The sequence below is a fragment of the Silurus meridionalis genome, chromosome 11 (assembly GCF_014805685.1).
Source record: "Silurus meridionalis isolate SWU-2019-XX chromosome 11, ASM1480568v1, whole genome shotgun sequence".
NCBI lineage: Eukaryota > Metazoa > Chordata > Actinopteri > Siluriformes > Siluridae > Silurus > Silurus meridionalis.
In genome coordinates, this window is record NC_060894.1 from 17,715,419 (window position 1) to 17,729,808 (window position 14,390).

The 14,390-nt window shown below is 37.7% G+C and overlaps 2 protein-coding genes across 2 annotated transcripts; both read left to right on the top strand.

Moving 5' to 3' along the window:
• Positions 1-1,564: 1,564 nt before the first annotated feature.
• LOC124393926 lies at positions 1,565-4,055 on the top strand. Its single transcript, XM_046861988.1, has 5 exons — positions 1,565-1,670; positions 2,092-2,311; positions 2,571-2,632; positions 2,875-3,114; positions 3,286-4,055. Exons 1-5 carry the CDS (start codon positions 1,599-1,601, stop codon positions 3,325-3,327), a joined length of 636 nt encoding a protein of 211 aa, XP_046717944.1. The 5' UTR covers positions 1,565-1,598; the 3' UTR covers positions 3,328-4,055.
• A 4,558-nt stretch (positions 4,056-8,613) lies between these two features.
• slc25a1a (solute carrier family 25 member 1a) lies at positions 8,614-13,767 on the top strand. The gene is made up of 9 exons (XM_046860725.1): positions 8,614-9,009; positions 9,852-9,959; positions 10,114-10,213; positions 10,298-10,436; positions 10,669-10,753; positions 11,420-11,524; positions 11,637-11,752; positions 11,841-11,914; positions 13,259-13,767. Exons 1-9 carry the CDS (start codon positions 8,739-8,741, stop codon positions 13,371-13,373), a joined length of 1,113 nt encoding a protein of 370 aa, XP_046716681.1. The 5' UTR covers positions 8,614-8,738; the 3' UTR covers positions 13,374-13,767.
• The last annotated feature ends 623 nt before the right edge of the window (positions 13,768-14,390 follow it).

Below are 14,390 nucleotides of genomic sequence, written 5' to 3' on the forward strand. Positions count from 1 at the left end.
GAGGTTAAAAAAAAATGGCCAAAACACTCTCCACTTAAACTTTTCCAGTGACTAAAGCACATCCAGCGCACTCCCTATATTCCGCTGATTAGTAATAATTGAGCCAATTTGTTTGGAGCTCCATGAGATCATATTGCTATTCACTTGATCCTCTTTTATATTCCAAACCTGCATAATGATAATTGCAGTATAATGATCATCTCCCCTGCCTGTGAAGGAGCTCAGATTGTCTTCATGATGCTCTAGGAGCTGCCTTACAGAGGTAAACAGGTTGTTTTGCAAATTCAGATCAGGACTTCCTGTGTGTTCTGAATAATACTGACATTCGGGAAAGTGTTTGTGCCGTCGCGAACCGATGTCTAGCAACATGTTTTTTGTTTTTTTGTTGTTTTTTTTTTGTCATCGTATCCAGACACAGCATATATACATGTAGTGATATCCAGTGCTTTGTGTTTACACTTGTCAGATACTGACAAAAGCTTGTAGAGAATGGCAGCACATTGCTGGAGGCCAGTCATGTTTTAATAATGCTGTAATTATACCAAGACATGGAACATTTAACTATAGCTGCAGTAAGTGTCAAGCCCAGATTGTTATATGATTAATTTGCCTGCTAAAAGCTCATTTCTAATTGGGAGAAGTAAAAAGTGTTGTGAAGGACACACATATACTCGTTTTTTTTCACTGCTCTAGCCCACTCTGAACGCGTTCGCCACGAATCATCGTCATCGCTGTTGGAAACACCTGCAAAAAAATGTTAATCGAGAAAACAGTGGAGCGAAGCAACAGCATTACCACTTAATCCTACGTTCCGAAAGGGTGCTGTTTATGCCAGAGGCAAGGCTGAAAAAGCAAAGAGGAAAAGGTGAAGAGGGTGAGAAATTGATGAAGTGAGAGAGAAAAGGGGAGGCAGTAAAAGAGAGAATGGGGGTGAAGCTTTGAGTGACTCACGCTGTGTAAGTGCGCATCGAACAGCTCCATAAAGTGGTGGACCACCTCCACATTAATGAGCTCACTGCACAGTCATAAGCACTTACGTTCACTCTCGGCCTCCACTGCACCATTTCCACCCTATAAAATGCACACACATAAATACACACATATACAGTAGACTGACAGAAAAATAGAGTGCATATATAAGCATTTATGCACACTTTGCTTTAGGGCATTTACTGCAGAATCAATGAACATGCTGAGAAATGTTACATTTGTCTGTAAATAAATGCCATACTCATAAGTCATTGCAAAGAAGTTGCATAATTTATTCTGATGTTTATAAGGAATAGTGTTTTTTACATGTCACGTGTACATACCAGCAGATTGAAATCGTTCATTTGCATAGCTCTTAGAGCACAGGGTCAGCCAGGATACAGTGCCCCTAGAGCACAGAGGGTTAAGAGCCTTGCTCAAGGGCCCAAGATGATAATGCAGTAAATAAACCTGAGTTGAGGTTGGGTTTACCCTCGTTACGGTGCGCCAGGCACATTGTGACACTCAACCTGGCCTTCGCTTACACTTTACAGCAAATCTGCTTGTGAGCCATTCGGACTCATTCATTATTAAGTTGTCAGAGTTTCTGTTTCACAGGAAGTGAGAAGATGGAGGAAAACAAACAGCAGTGTGCCGCAACAGGAGCAGTGTTTACTGACTGGGCAGAGAGCATGCATAAGGTGAGTAGCCAGGTGTTAATGACAGATGTAAGGACATGTGAGGCTTTTGTTGAACAAAACTGCCATTTTTTATGAGATATTCACAGTTTGATTCATTGCTTACCTCTGGGTAGTCATTCCTGATGACCATTGCTGTAAACAGGAAATTATTCTTGCAATGTAATATCAATTATTACAAAAAAAATACTGACTAATATAATTTTCATATTATCATTATATACTAATACAGTGCAATATATTATATATCTTTTTTATTTACAATATAAACAGACAAACTGTTAGAACTTCATTTTGAATTACATGTTATTTTACAACATCACTCCAGCACCTGAAAGAGTATGGACTTGTGGTGCATCAATTTGCTGTCCTCTATCACTTCATATCTCAGTTTCTCTTTCACTTTATTCACTTGTGTTTACAGAGTTCCAGTGACTGTGTGAGCTTAAATGGAGCTGATCTTCACATACAGGAGCATGTTTGTGAACCTCAGGAATGGTCTGAAATGTCTCAGGAAAAATCTGTAGATGGAATAAAGGTTCAAGAGCAGTCACGATTTAAGGATCTGCCTCGAGAAAAGCTTCCAGCTGGAGAACTGATTCAAGAAAAGCAGGAACCTGTGGAACAGCTTACAGGCAAAGAGAGTATATTATTATTATTATTATTATTATTATTATTATTATTATTATTATAATTGTTGTTGTTGTTGTTGCTGTTGTTGTTGTTGTTGTTGTTGTTGTTAGCAATAGTAGCTTTTAGTTTGATGTCCCTGTACTGCCCTGTCATGTTTTATGCATTTAACTGAAATTAAATAACACATTATCTTTTTAAGATATACATTTGATATCCAATCTAACTGCTATTTCCAAAATATTGTTTTGTGTTCTTGGTAAAATGACTCAGGCATGGAGCTTTGCTGGTACTGCATGAAATCTCATTCTCTGGCAGAGCTCAACACACCACAGGTACATTGGTTTATCAGTGCTCATGCCCTGTAGTGCAGTTCATTAGAATAGAAAACTGATCTGTCCTTCTGCCTTTTCTGTCTCCATCATTCAGGGTTGGGTTTCACATTCTTACCCTGACTTTTGTCTCTTGTTTCAACCATTTCAGTAAGCTGTAAATTATGTATCTGAGATGTTTACAAGTTTTTTTCCTGCTGCACATGAACTCTAGATGGTGCTGTCTTTTCAATATTCCGTTACAGACTGATTTGAAGAACAAGGTTTTAATGCCTCCCTATGGTGGAGATCCTTTGAGCTATCAGCAAGACCCCAGGCCTCATTTTGGAGTGGCACACTCTTCACGCTCAACATCTTTCCCCCTGTGGGGCAGTGAGGGACACAGGGCGCTGAAGCAGGAGCCTGGGGAGGATGAGAGGAACTCGATCAGCAACTGCCCTTACTGCCATCTGGGACTTCCTCTTGATACACTACGCTGGCATTCGGTAAACACAAAGACACTTTTCAGAATGTCCAATGGAAAAAAAAAACACGTTTACGGTTAACTTCAACCTATTTTCAATGTACAACTACTTAATTATTGAACTGCTATACTCTACATTATTGACTGCTACAAAAGATTTGCTCTAAGATTGTATTCTCTTTTCTCTTTACAGGAAAAATGTCTTTTATTTGAAGGATCTGGGAATGACATATGAATTCAAATGTCAAACAGAAAGGGGAATCAGATTTATGCTATGCTAAACAACCTCAAAAAGTCTATTATATACAAATTTTCCATTCTTTTCAGTCATCATTGGGTCTAAGAGAAGCCCCAGAATTTTTGATCAAGTTGGTAAAAATGGACAAAAAAAAGATTTTTTTGTTGTTGTTGCCAAGTAACTTAAATTTACACTGAAATTATAACATCCTAACAAATTTTATTTAATGTGACAGTCAATTGTATAAGTATTTAATAAAAGCAAAGACATAGTAGAATACAAACAATTAGCTGCAACTTGCAACTAGTCATAGGGATTTTTTCTAAAAACAGGTTCCACTTTTTTCCCTAAACCTGATGAACAAATAACAGCAGCATTAACATTTTAATCTGTTAACGTAAATATAAAACACATCTATACATTTCACTTATTACCTTAAAAACGTGTGACAACATGCAAGGGTTCACAAGAACAGACTTTTCTTTTTAGGCTCTGCTTTTTAACTGATGAACAAACAAACAGGAGCAAATTAAAATGTATTATTATGAATATCATTTAATCAGAGAATTAATCTATTATTGTATTTTTTGGTTTTGTATTCCAAAAACTAAAACCATACATCAGTTAAAACACAAATTTTTATACACAACAATAATTTTTGATCGTGCTGTTTTAATTATTTATCGTGCTGTTATAAATTAAATAAAAAAAAATAAAAGAATTTAAATCAAGACTGCGTTTGGCGACCCCTCGAATATCTTTTAGCGCCCCCTAGTGGCCGTCTCATGGCTGTAACTGGATAACCATTCTCCTGTAGAGATTTACTGAGTATAAACCTTATTTATTTATCTCTGACAATCTATTTGTAATTACTGAAGTTTTGTGTAAGCTGTATTTAAAGTCAAAGAAAGTTTCTGGTTCTTCAGCTTAAGTGATTTGTCCTGCCATACACAAAGTGCTCCTGGAATTGGCTCCCGATCCTCAACACCGATCAGGAAAAAAGCAGCTATTGAAGATGAATGAATGAATGGATTTCAAGACACTATATCTACCTTCTGGTAATACATATCTGTCATGGTGAAACATGTCAGTATTCATGTTTATACATGTTTCACAATGCACGTTACTTAATAAACTTAAAGTAACATTAAAAAAAAACAAGGTGCTACATATCTGCTCTGACAAATACAGTCAGCAGTTATAAAATTATTGTGCCTCCTGCTTTCATTTATATTGAATTTTCGTCTATTGTTATAACAAGCAGCAGTGTAGTGGGTCTTCGTGTGGTTCTCGCAGTTTTACGCTGTGCTAAACTACTCAGATGACATATCTGACATGTCACTTTTCTCCGGTTATGTGACCAGCAATCAGCATCAATCACTACACTGTTGCCCTCATTACTATTCTTAACTATTTGTTGTTGTTGTTTTTTTTCAACATTAACAGCAACTGCATTTGCAAGGTTTATAATCAAACAACAACAGCAGCATTTTAGATTTTATATCTATTGCACTTGCCTTGAATTTCACAAAAGGTGATCTAATCTTGACAAAAACAATTTGCATTATATGTTCAAGAATGATATGTAGAATGATTTGCAGGTGTTTGCAAACTAAACATGGCTAGCATTCAAGCGTGTAGTTGTACTTGAATGCTAGCGGCTCTACTGAGTTAATTGTCAAAATGACAAAATACCACTTTTTTGCTTTTTCTGATACGCAGTATAGCTTTAACACTGGGGAGGAAACTGGATTCAGAGCACAGAGGGGAAGTCATGATAAATACTTCTAAAGCATAGAGAAAGAAAAACAAGAGAATGAACCAAATATATAACAGTGGCAGATCAAAATAGTTTCTCACCAATTGAAAACCAATTTAATGCATTGAACTGCAGTTAAACAAAAAAACAACAACACAACATGCTTATTTTTTGCTGCACATTTTGCTTCTGTACACAATTTCAGTTTACATCCCATGTTCTTCTTCTTCTTCTTCTTCTTTCAGCTGCTCCCATTAGGGGTCGCCACAGCGGATCATTCGTCTCCATACCACCCTGTCCTCTACATCTGCCTCTTTCACACCAATCTGCCTCTTTCACACCAAAGTTTACATCCCATGTTCTGTGTGTCAGTTGTTCTGCACTTGTCTCATATCGTGGTGTACTGCCCGTTGTATAGGCCTATTACACAATGGCTGTGGACAAACAGCAAAAAAACAATACACTCGATAAATTATATTAAAATGTATAAAATTTAAATTAAATTAAATCAAGAGAACCATGTGAGAAGCACAGGATATCTACAGGTATTTTTATAGTTTCCATCCACCATCAAACTACTGAACTCTACACTACACCGCTAGATCACTACAAAACAAAACAAAACACAAAACAAAACAAACACTGTATAACCTCTGTACTATACATGTACATATTACATAGTATATCTTTTTACTCCTCATTACATCTGCACTATTTTTATCTATATGTATCTTTATATCCCTACTGTACATTCTGCCCAACATTACACATTTATTTATATACAGTACAGACCAAAAGTTTGGACACACCTTCTCATTCAAAGAGTTTTCTTTATTTTCATGACTATGAAAATTGTAGAGTCACACTGAAGGCATCAAGGGCTATTTGACCAAGAAGGAGAGTGATGGGGTGCTGCGCCAGATGACCTGACCTCCACAGTCACCGGCCCTGAACCCAATCGAGATGAAATTTTTTAGGGGTGAGCTGGACCGCAGAGTGAAGGCAAAAGGGCCAACAAGTGCCAAGCATCTCTCGGGGAACTCCTTCAAGATTGTTGGAAGACCATTTCAGGTGACTACCTCTTGAAGATCATCAAGAGAATGCCAAGAGTGTGCAAAGCAGTAATCAAAGCAAAAGGTGGCTACTTTGAAGAACCTAGAATATGACATTTTTCAGTTGTTTTACACTTTTTTGTTATGTATATAATTCCATATATAATTCCACATGTGTTAATTCATAGTTTTGATGCCTTCAGTGTGAATCTACAATTTTCATAGTCATGAAAATAAAGAAAACTCTTTGAATGAGAAGGTGTGTCCAAACTTTTGGTCTGTACTGTATATATATATATAGTAGATTGTTTATTCAGCTTGCTAACTTCTTAAATGCCATAATCTTGTAACCCTCACTTCTGCACATTCCTCTTCAATGCCATAGCCTTGTAACAATTTCTGTACTTCTTAATGATGTCCACACGTCTCTGCACTGTTATAGCCTTTATATTTATTCACTGTACATATGCTTACATATATACAGTATATCACTTGCTGTAAATATGCTACATATTTATCTGCACTTTTGCACGATTGCTACATTTTGCACTTCTGGAAGATGTCAAACTGCATTTCGTTGCTTTTTACCTGTACAATGCAATGACAATTAAGTAGTATCTATCTGTATCTATCTATCTATTACTCAAAAATTAATATTTGCAAAAACCTATCTATATAATTACATTTATTTAGTGCAAAAATACATATTTACAAATATTTAAAACATTTCTAATAAATAATAAAAAAAACCCCAGCTGTTTTATACAACAGGAGAACAACAGATGCCGTGAAAAAAGAGACTAAAGAAGAAGCAGAGATTGTGAAGATTATAAGAGACAAAACCATTCACTTTCCCTCCATGAGTCAGCGTGTGCTTGTGAAGAGAAGCAGTTTGGTCTGACTCATCAAACTGTGAGCTTCTTTATCACGTTTCTCACACAATAACATGCACGCAGGATGGACGGCTCTCATTTACAAAAGCAACAGAAACCGAGTTTTGTATCTGTTTATAGGGATTGCTGGTCTCCTTGCAGAAGCATTGCAGATTTTTTTTAGATAGATAGATAGATAGATAGATAGATAGATAGATAGATAGATAGATAGATAGATAGATAGATAGATAGATAGATAGAACTTTATTGACATTGCAGAGTACAGGTACACAGCAACGAGATGCAGTTTAGCATCTACCAGAAGTGCAACAAGTACCAATTGTGCAAATTGAAAGGTGCAGATGAATATGTATGTATATGTACAGCATGCAACCCTAATGGCTGGGTTATGTAATATATATATATATATATATATATATATATATATATATATATATATATATATATATATATATATATATAAAGGCTAGAGCAGTGAATTTATGGACACTGTTAAAAAGGTACAACAAGTGAAAGGTTATAAGTCTAAGGCAGTGAAAATGTGCACAAGCTGATAATCAAGTACACCAAATATTTGCATACGTATAGTGTATTCTATACACTTCTACACCTCGATACTTCTTGATAAAAACAGCAATATTTAATTAGGTAAATCTCTTTTCAGGGTTCATGGTGCTGTGTAGTTTGAAAACCTTTCATACCAGCAACAGATACAAGAGGTCTGAAAGTCTGAAATAGTTTATGTAGAAAAGTTTTGGTTCTAACATGCAATAAGTTTAAATTAGGAACAGGAAGATCAATTCTATAGTATTGACGCTGTGTTTGGTTTTTAATCGAGTAAAACAATTTTCAAATTTTTTTAAAGCAGGATATTTAATCAGTCAAAGAAAAAACCTGCATGAGGGTGGAGGTATTAACATTCTCTTAATTGTTCATGCACAAAAAAAACAATGAAGAAGGATTGTGCAGAAATTATGTAGCAGATTCATTTTCTTTGATTAAAAATGTGTTTGATTTTAAATTATTCAATGATTTTTGACATATGATTTTTTTTATCAAAGAAATATAACAAAATAGTTTATTCTATTGTCTATTTAATATTTGTAATGATGACTTTTAAAAATACTTGAAAGTATCAGTATTGATATCGATATCAACGATACTGATCTTGCAAATGGTATCGCCCACTCCGTACACAGTATTCGCTAATTTCACTCATTACCCATACACATTGTTAGTTGCGTTCAAACAGAAGGACCATTCTGATTGGTTAATGGATGACTTATTGACATTTCATGAACATCATGACGGCGCAATTATTCTGCAGAACCGCAGGGTTATTTGGGCACGTATTGGGCGCATTTTGCGCGTTAAGTCATACCACACCTTGTCTGATGCTGACCAATCTCAGCAACACGCCAGCAATCAGCCTAGACACGCGGCAACCCCCATTGGATGATAGAGCTTATTATTATTAATTAGACAGCATATTTGCATAAAATATTCAAGCCACGCGGAAAGACCAATAAGGGAGCCGGGCGTGGGACTGGTTCTTTAATATTCATGAGCAGCCCAGAGCCAGGCCGCAGAGTGGTGCGCCGGTGATTGTGTTGGCTTTGTCTCATTGGACAGGACGCGCATTGTTGGAGGTCATGTTTCCTAGAAGTCTGCGTGGTTGTTTGTTTTTCGTTTGCGCGCAGGAAGATGTCGTCTCTGTACAAGCCGTTCAGTGTTTCCGACGGGCCGTGTAAAGATGCGACATGGAGAGGCGGATGTAAATCTCAGCAGCATCCCGCGGCGATGAGCTCCCCTCTGCCGCAGCCACTGCAGCCGCCCTCGGCAAGTTTGGGTGCCTTAGCGGGCGCTTTCACCCCGGTTCACAGTATGTGTGCAGGAAAACGCCGTTTTGCCGCTGGTGCTGCAGCTGCACCGGGCGGCAGGAAGATCACTCACCCCGGGAAGGCCATTCTTGCAGGTAAACGTTTAAAGCGGTGTATTTTGGAGCGCATGGACGTGCACTGGTGCACTGGTCGCTAGCAGCTGCTAACAAATACCACTACTAGTGTTCTATCTGTGACCAGTCCTGCGCTAATATTAGACCCCTGTTGTCATCTTCAGCGTTATGTCAACACGTGTGTGTGTGTGTGTGTGTGTGTGTGTGTGTGTGTGTGTGTTAGTTAGCATGGTGGACATCTCTGTTCTGCAACCTGTCGAGGATAAACTATAATACAAATGCGCATTAATGTGCCTGGAATTGGTTAATTAAAAATACGCGTTCATGTACCAGGAATTGATTGATGGGTGGAAAATGCGCGTTCATGTACGTAGAATGATGAAAATGCGCGTTCACGTAGCAGGAATTAATTTATGGATGAAAAATGCGCGTTCATGTAGCTGGAATTAATTGATTGAAAAATGCGCGTTCATGTTACAAACTAGGATTATTATACATTGATGTGTAAAGGTTTTATTAAGGTAGATTTCTTTCAGAAGTGTTGTCTTTTTTTTTTATTTTTATCAATTAACACACTAGAAATCAAGTGAACATTAAAGAAATCCAAATCATATCAAGTATCAGAGTTATCACCCTTTTTTGCAAAACAGCATCAAGTCTTCTTACTACACTGACACAGTTTTTGCAGGAACACAGCTGGTAGGTTGTTCCATACATCTTGGAGAACTAACCACAGATCTTCTCCAGACAGTAAAAATGGTATCTGGGTCCCACTGGTTTCTGCCAGTTCTTTGCAGATGGCACTGTTGGACATATTTTCCTCAACATTGCCCATTTCTTTGTGCTTCTTTTTATGTACATAGGTGGCATTGCTGGAGGTATTGAGATCTGTATCACCTTCCCGACAGAGTATGTAAAGACTCAGCTGCAGCTGGACGAGCGAGCAAATCCACCTCGGTATCGAGGGATAGGTAAAAGAAAAAATCAATCCTTTTTAATTTTTTTGCTAAACCTTCATTCATTAAGCATTTCTAAACTAAATTCAGTGTTGCAAAAATTGCCTGTGGCATTAGATTCATTCAAACTTTGAAATTGAGGATCATAAAGAATATAAATACGTGGTAGGTGACTGTGTGAAGCTGACTGTTCAGGATCACGGTTTGAGAGGGTTGTACAGAGGCCTGAGCTCACTACTGTACGGCTCCATCCCCAAGTCTGCGATTCGGTAAGAAAACCTGTGCGAAATGTGAAATCCATGTACGTTGTCCTTTCTTTTATCATGTTTTCCATTTGCTTATTTTGATAATAGGTTCGGCACGTTTGAGTTGCTGAGCAACCCAATGAGAGACGATACTGGTCGTCTTGATAACACTCGCAGCTTGTTGTGTGGCCTGGGTGCAGGAATCGCTGAGGCGGTGCTGGTGGTCTGTCCGATGGAAACGCTCAAGGTTGGAAGAAAGAATATGTCTATTTCATTTGAACAAAAGAAATACACTTCTTTTCAAAAATACTCTACAACAGCACATCGTCTTTAAAACAATATTTAATTTCATTTGGTTCGTTGTAAACGCCTACCATAATGCATTACATTATGCAATTCTGAATGAGATGAATATGAGAATAAACTAAAATAAAAGAAAAAACTTGCACTAATTCAAGGGATTTCTGGTGCCACCCCAGGTAAAGTTAATCCATGACCAGTGCTCTCTTCATCCACGGTACAGAGGCTTCTTCCACGGTGTGCGGGAAATAGTTCGTGACCAGGGTAAATGCTGAACAAGGCATAATTCTATATGTAATTGTTCACATTTGTTTTGTTTTCTTTATGCATATGTCATTAGTGTGAACAGACCTCTTAAGATGAAGGTTCATATGCAGCCTTAACAATCTGGTCTTATTTCAAATAACACAGATTTCTATATATAAAAAACCCCAAAGAATTCAGAATAAACTCCTAATAATCAACTAATCTGATTTGTAATGTTCTTTTCCTTTTTTGAGAATTCAGTGGGTGTCATGTTGGAACGCTACGAAAGTCCCAAGAGCGTGTTCTAGAGACGGCAAAAAAAACCCCAAAAAACTTTAAGTCGAGATCATTAGACAATTATGATTTTTCTGCTGCTTCTAGAACATGCTTTTATGCAAAATGCATGGAAAAAAAATTATCACTGATCCAAAGGCAACCATGTTTATTTTGAGATTGTGTACAAGTTGAGTTGCAACTCTACGGACTTCCATAGAAAGTTTCAGTCTACCTTTTATTATTATGTATATGTATCTATTTTATCGTCATTACGGAGGGTTTAAAATCTATAAAATGTGCCACATTAACTATATAAACTGTAATTTCGAGACTGGCAGATTATATATCGAATAATTGTACTAGTACTTGAAATTCACGTGATGACGAACTGATCTGCTTCACTGACAGGTGTCCGTGGTACGTACCAAGGGCTGACTGCTACATTATTGAAACAGGGAAGCAATCAAGCTATACGGTTTTATGTTATGAACCTTCTGCGCAATTGGTATAAAGGTAAGAGATTGAAGACAGTTGAAGTCTGAAAATTCTTCACTGCGATATCAGGGGAATGTAATGATCAGATGAGAAATAACAAGACGAGGCCCTTGCTTGCCGTCATCTCCAGGCGATGACCCTACACGCGAGATGCATCCTCTGGTCACGGCTACATTCGGGGCAACCGCGGGTGCAGCAAGCGTCTTTGGAAACACACCTTTGGATGTGGTGAAGACCAGGATGCAGGTAAAGGCATCTGTAGTTATATTTTAGGATCAGTCATTTGAGATAGTTGCCTGGCTGACATGTAAAATAGTTACCTTTTCTGTTGTAGGGACTGGAAGCCCATCGATATAAGAACACGTTAGACTGTGCCTTTCAGATACTGAAGAACGAAGGCCCACAAGCGTACGCATGTTTTTTTTTTTCTTTTTTCTTTTTTCTAGCCCTTTTTTTTTTTTTTATATGTGTGAAGTAGAAATGTGCTAAAGTTGAGTTTTAATCGAATAAATGAACATCATTTGCTCTAGTGCCACATAGTTGAATTCTCCAATCTGATTGATCGAAAGGAAATGAATTCATTTACTTTAACTTTTCTGATGCTTGCTGTGATTTTATATTGCAGGTTTAAACTGATCAGACATAACATTATGACCACCTGCCTTATATTGTGTCTTGGTCCCCTTTTGTTGCCAAAACAGCTCTGGCCTGTTGAGTATTAACAGCATTAACTTCTTCAGCAATTTGAGCTACAGGAGCTCGTCTGTTGGATCGGACGACACGGGCCAGCTTTCGCTGCATCAATGAGCCCATGATCCTGTCACCGGTTCACCACTCTTGCTTCCTTAGACTACTTTTAATAGATACTGACCACGGAACAGCTCAAAAGAGCTGCAGTTTGAGAGATGCTATGACCCAGTCGTCTAGACATCACAATTTGGCCCCCATCAAACTCACTCAAATCTTTAGACTTGCCCATTTTTCCTGCTTCTGATGCATCAAATTTGAGGACAAAATGTTCACTTTATTTCTAATCTATCCCTCCGACTAACAGGTGTCATGTCATAATGTTATGCCTGATCAGTTTACATTAATGCACACTTTAGCGTTATATTAGACATTAAATTAAACATGAAGAAAAAAGCAAATACTCCTTCAAGGTGAATGTAAATAGACAGTAGATTTATTATTTAACATTTATGGAAGCAGTCTTGGGTGTGACTTGATTTGTATTGTTCAGTGGGTTTTCTGCTATGTTTGAGTTTTCAACTTTGAGTATTTCAATAGTTTTCCCACAATGAGCAGCATTTGAACTGAGGAAAAAAAACCAAAAAGCCAGATAGCTTTGGTAATTAGGATTCCCACTGGTCATCATTCACACCACTTCTATTTGCTTAAAATTGCTGTTAGCGTTCCAGCTTGGCAAGAAAAGTTTGAACAATGCTGAAATAAGCATATGTAGTACCTATTCAACTGCAGGATTTAATGTAGTGTAAAAAGTACTGTAAGACTAGGCATAGTGATAGTGGGGGTTTCCCACTATCATAGTGAAGCCCACTGTGCTGTATTTTTAGATTTGCTCTGATGCAGTATATGTAAGGCTTGTTCAATAGCTCACATTTCTAATTGCATTTTAAATTCAACTGCAGTGGGCTAGAACCCCTGGTATAACTGTCTAGCAGCACATGCATATTCTGAACATCTACCCATTCACCATTCCATATTTCTAACTCAGCTTTCACTGTGCTGCAGGTTCTACAAAGGCACAGTTCCTCGGCTGGGCCGGGTGTGCCTAGACGTCGCCATCGTCTTTGTCCTGTACGAGGAGGTTGTTAAGCTTCTGAACAGAGTCTGGCAAACCGACTGAGGGTATCTGTGGCCTGCTCTGTAGAGAACGATGACTAATGTAGACACACACTTGTCCGCGTCACTCAAATGATAAAGCTGACTGTTACACTGACCTCTGGCTGAGTGCACTGGGTTGGGCAGCCAGCAGTATGTGAGGAAGGGTTAAGCTCTGATGTTCTGCTGCACAGCATACTAATGTTTCCGTCTAGCACATATATGTGCCGTGTATCATCACGTTGCACTTGTTCTTCTGTATGCAACACCTTGTTCATTCTCACTTGTGTAGCGAACCCCAGTGTAAATCAAAGCGCACATTTACTTTGCTCTGAATTTAACCAATTTGTCTAGATTGTGTTTTGTTTTTCTATTAATTGCACTGAAATATATTTAACAAATAAAGGAAATGGCTTAAATGCATATGATTTATTTTTGTAGAACCTGGATTTCTTTACTGTTATAGCTAAATAATAGAAGATTTGTGGCCAATGTTATGTCAAGTCTCTAGTTCACATATAGAAGACAAAGAAAATGTATTTCTGTGGAACCTATTTCCTAAAGCAGACAAGTCTTCTACTAAAGCACTTGGAAAGCCCATAAAAACCAGCTGCTCAACTCCAGCCCTGAGTCATCACACTGTAATGAAGAGAAGAGATGATGTTCCTAACTTCAGCTCAAGCAGCTGGCTATGAGGCTTGAGATTATTGCTGTTCTTTTTTGCCTTTAAATCTGTGATTTAAAAAAACAAAAACACACATAGGCTCATTTCTGTGGAATGATGTGAATTTATTGAAGCATGAATTGCTTGGAAACATGTCAGGACTTTTCTTAATCTCTGCTGAAATTGATTATGCATATGATTCTAGACGTGTAGACATGACCATTTGGTTGGTAGCTAACTTTGCTTAGGATGCTGAGACCCTGTATATTGCTGCTGTCTAATGTTTTAATCTTGTAATGTGAAGACATGATTTATGATTGTTTAGACTGCATGTGTTTCTGGTCATGATCGATTTGGAAATAGTGTAGAGATACAATG

What these genes read in the sequence shown, in the direction of transcription:
- LOC124393926 (XM_046861988.1), top strand. Translation starts at nt 1,599, where the DNA reads ATGGAGGAAAACAAACAGCAGTGTGCCGCAACAGGAGCAGTGTTTACT. An exon ending in CAGAGCTCAACACACCACAG is followed by an intron (nt 2,633 to 2,874) that starts GTACATTGGTTT and finishes ATTCCGTTACAG; the next exon opens with ACTGATTTGAAGAACAAGGT. An exon ending in ATACACTACGCTGGCATTCG is followed by an intron (nt 3,115 to 3,285) that starts GTAAACACAAAG and finishes TTCTCTTTACAG; the next exon opens with GAAAAATGTCTTTTATTTGA.
- slc25a1a (XM_046860725.1), top strand. Translation starts at nt 8,739, where the DNA reads ATGTCGTCTCTGTACAAGCCGTTCAGTGTTTCCGACGGGCCGTGTAAA. An exon ending in CGGGAAGGCCATTCTTGCAG is followed by an intron (nt 9,010 to 9,851) that starts GTAAACGTTTAA and finishes TTATGTACATAG; the next exon opens with GTGGCATTGCTGGAGGTATT. An exon ending in GTCCGATGGAAACGCTCAAG is followed by an intron (nt 10,437 to 10,668) that starts GTTGGAAGAAAG and finishes GTGCCACCCCAG; the next exon opens with GTAAAGTTAATCCATGACCA.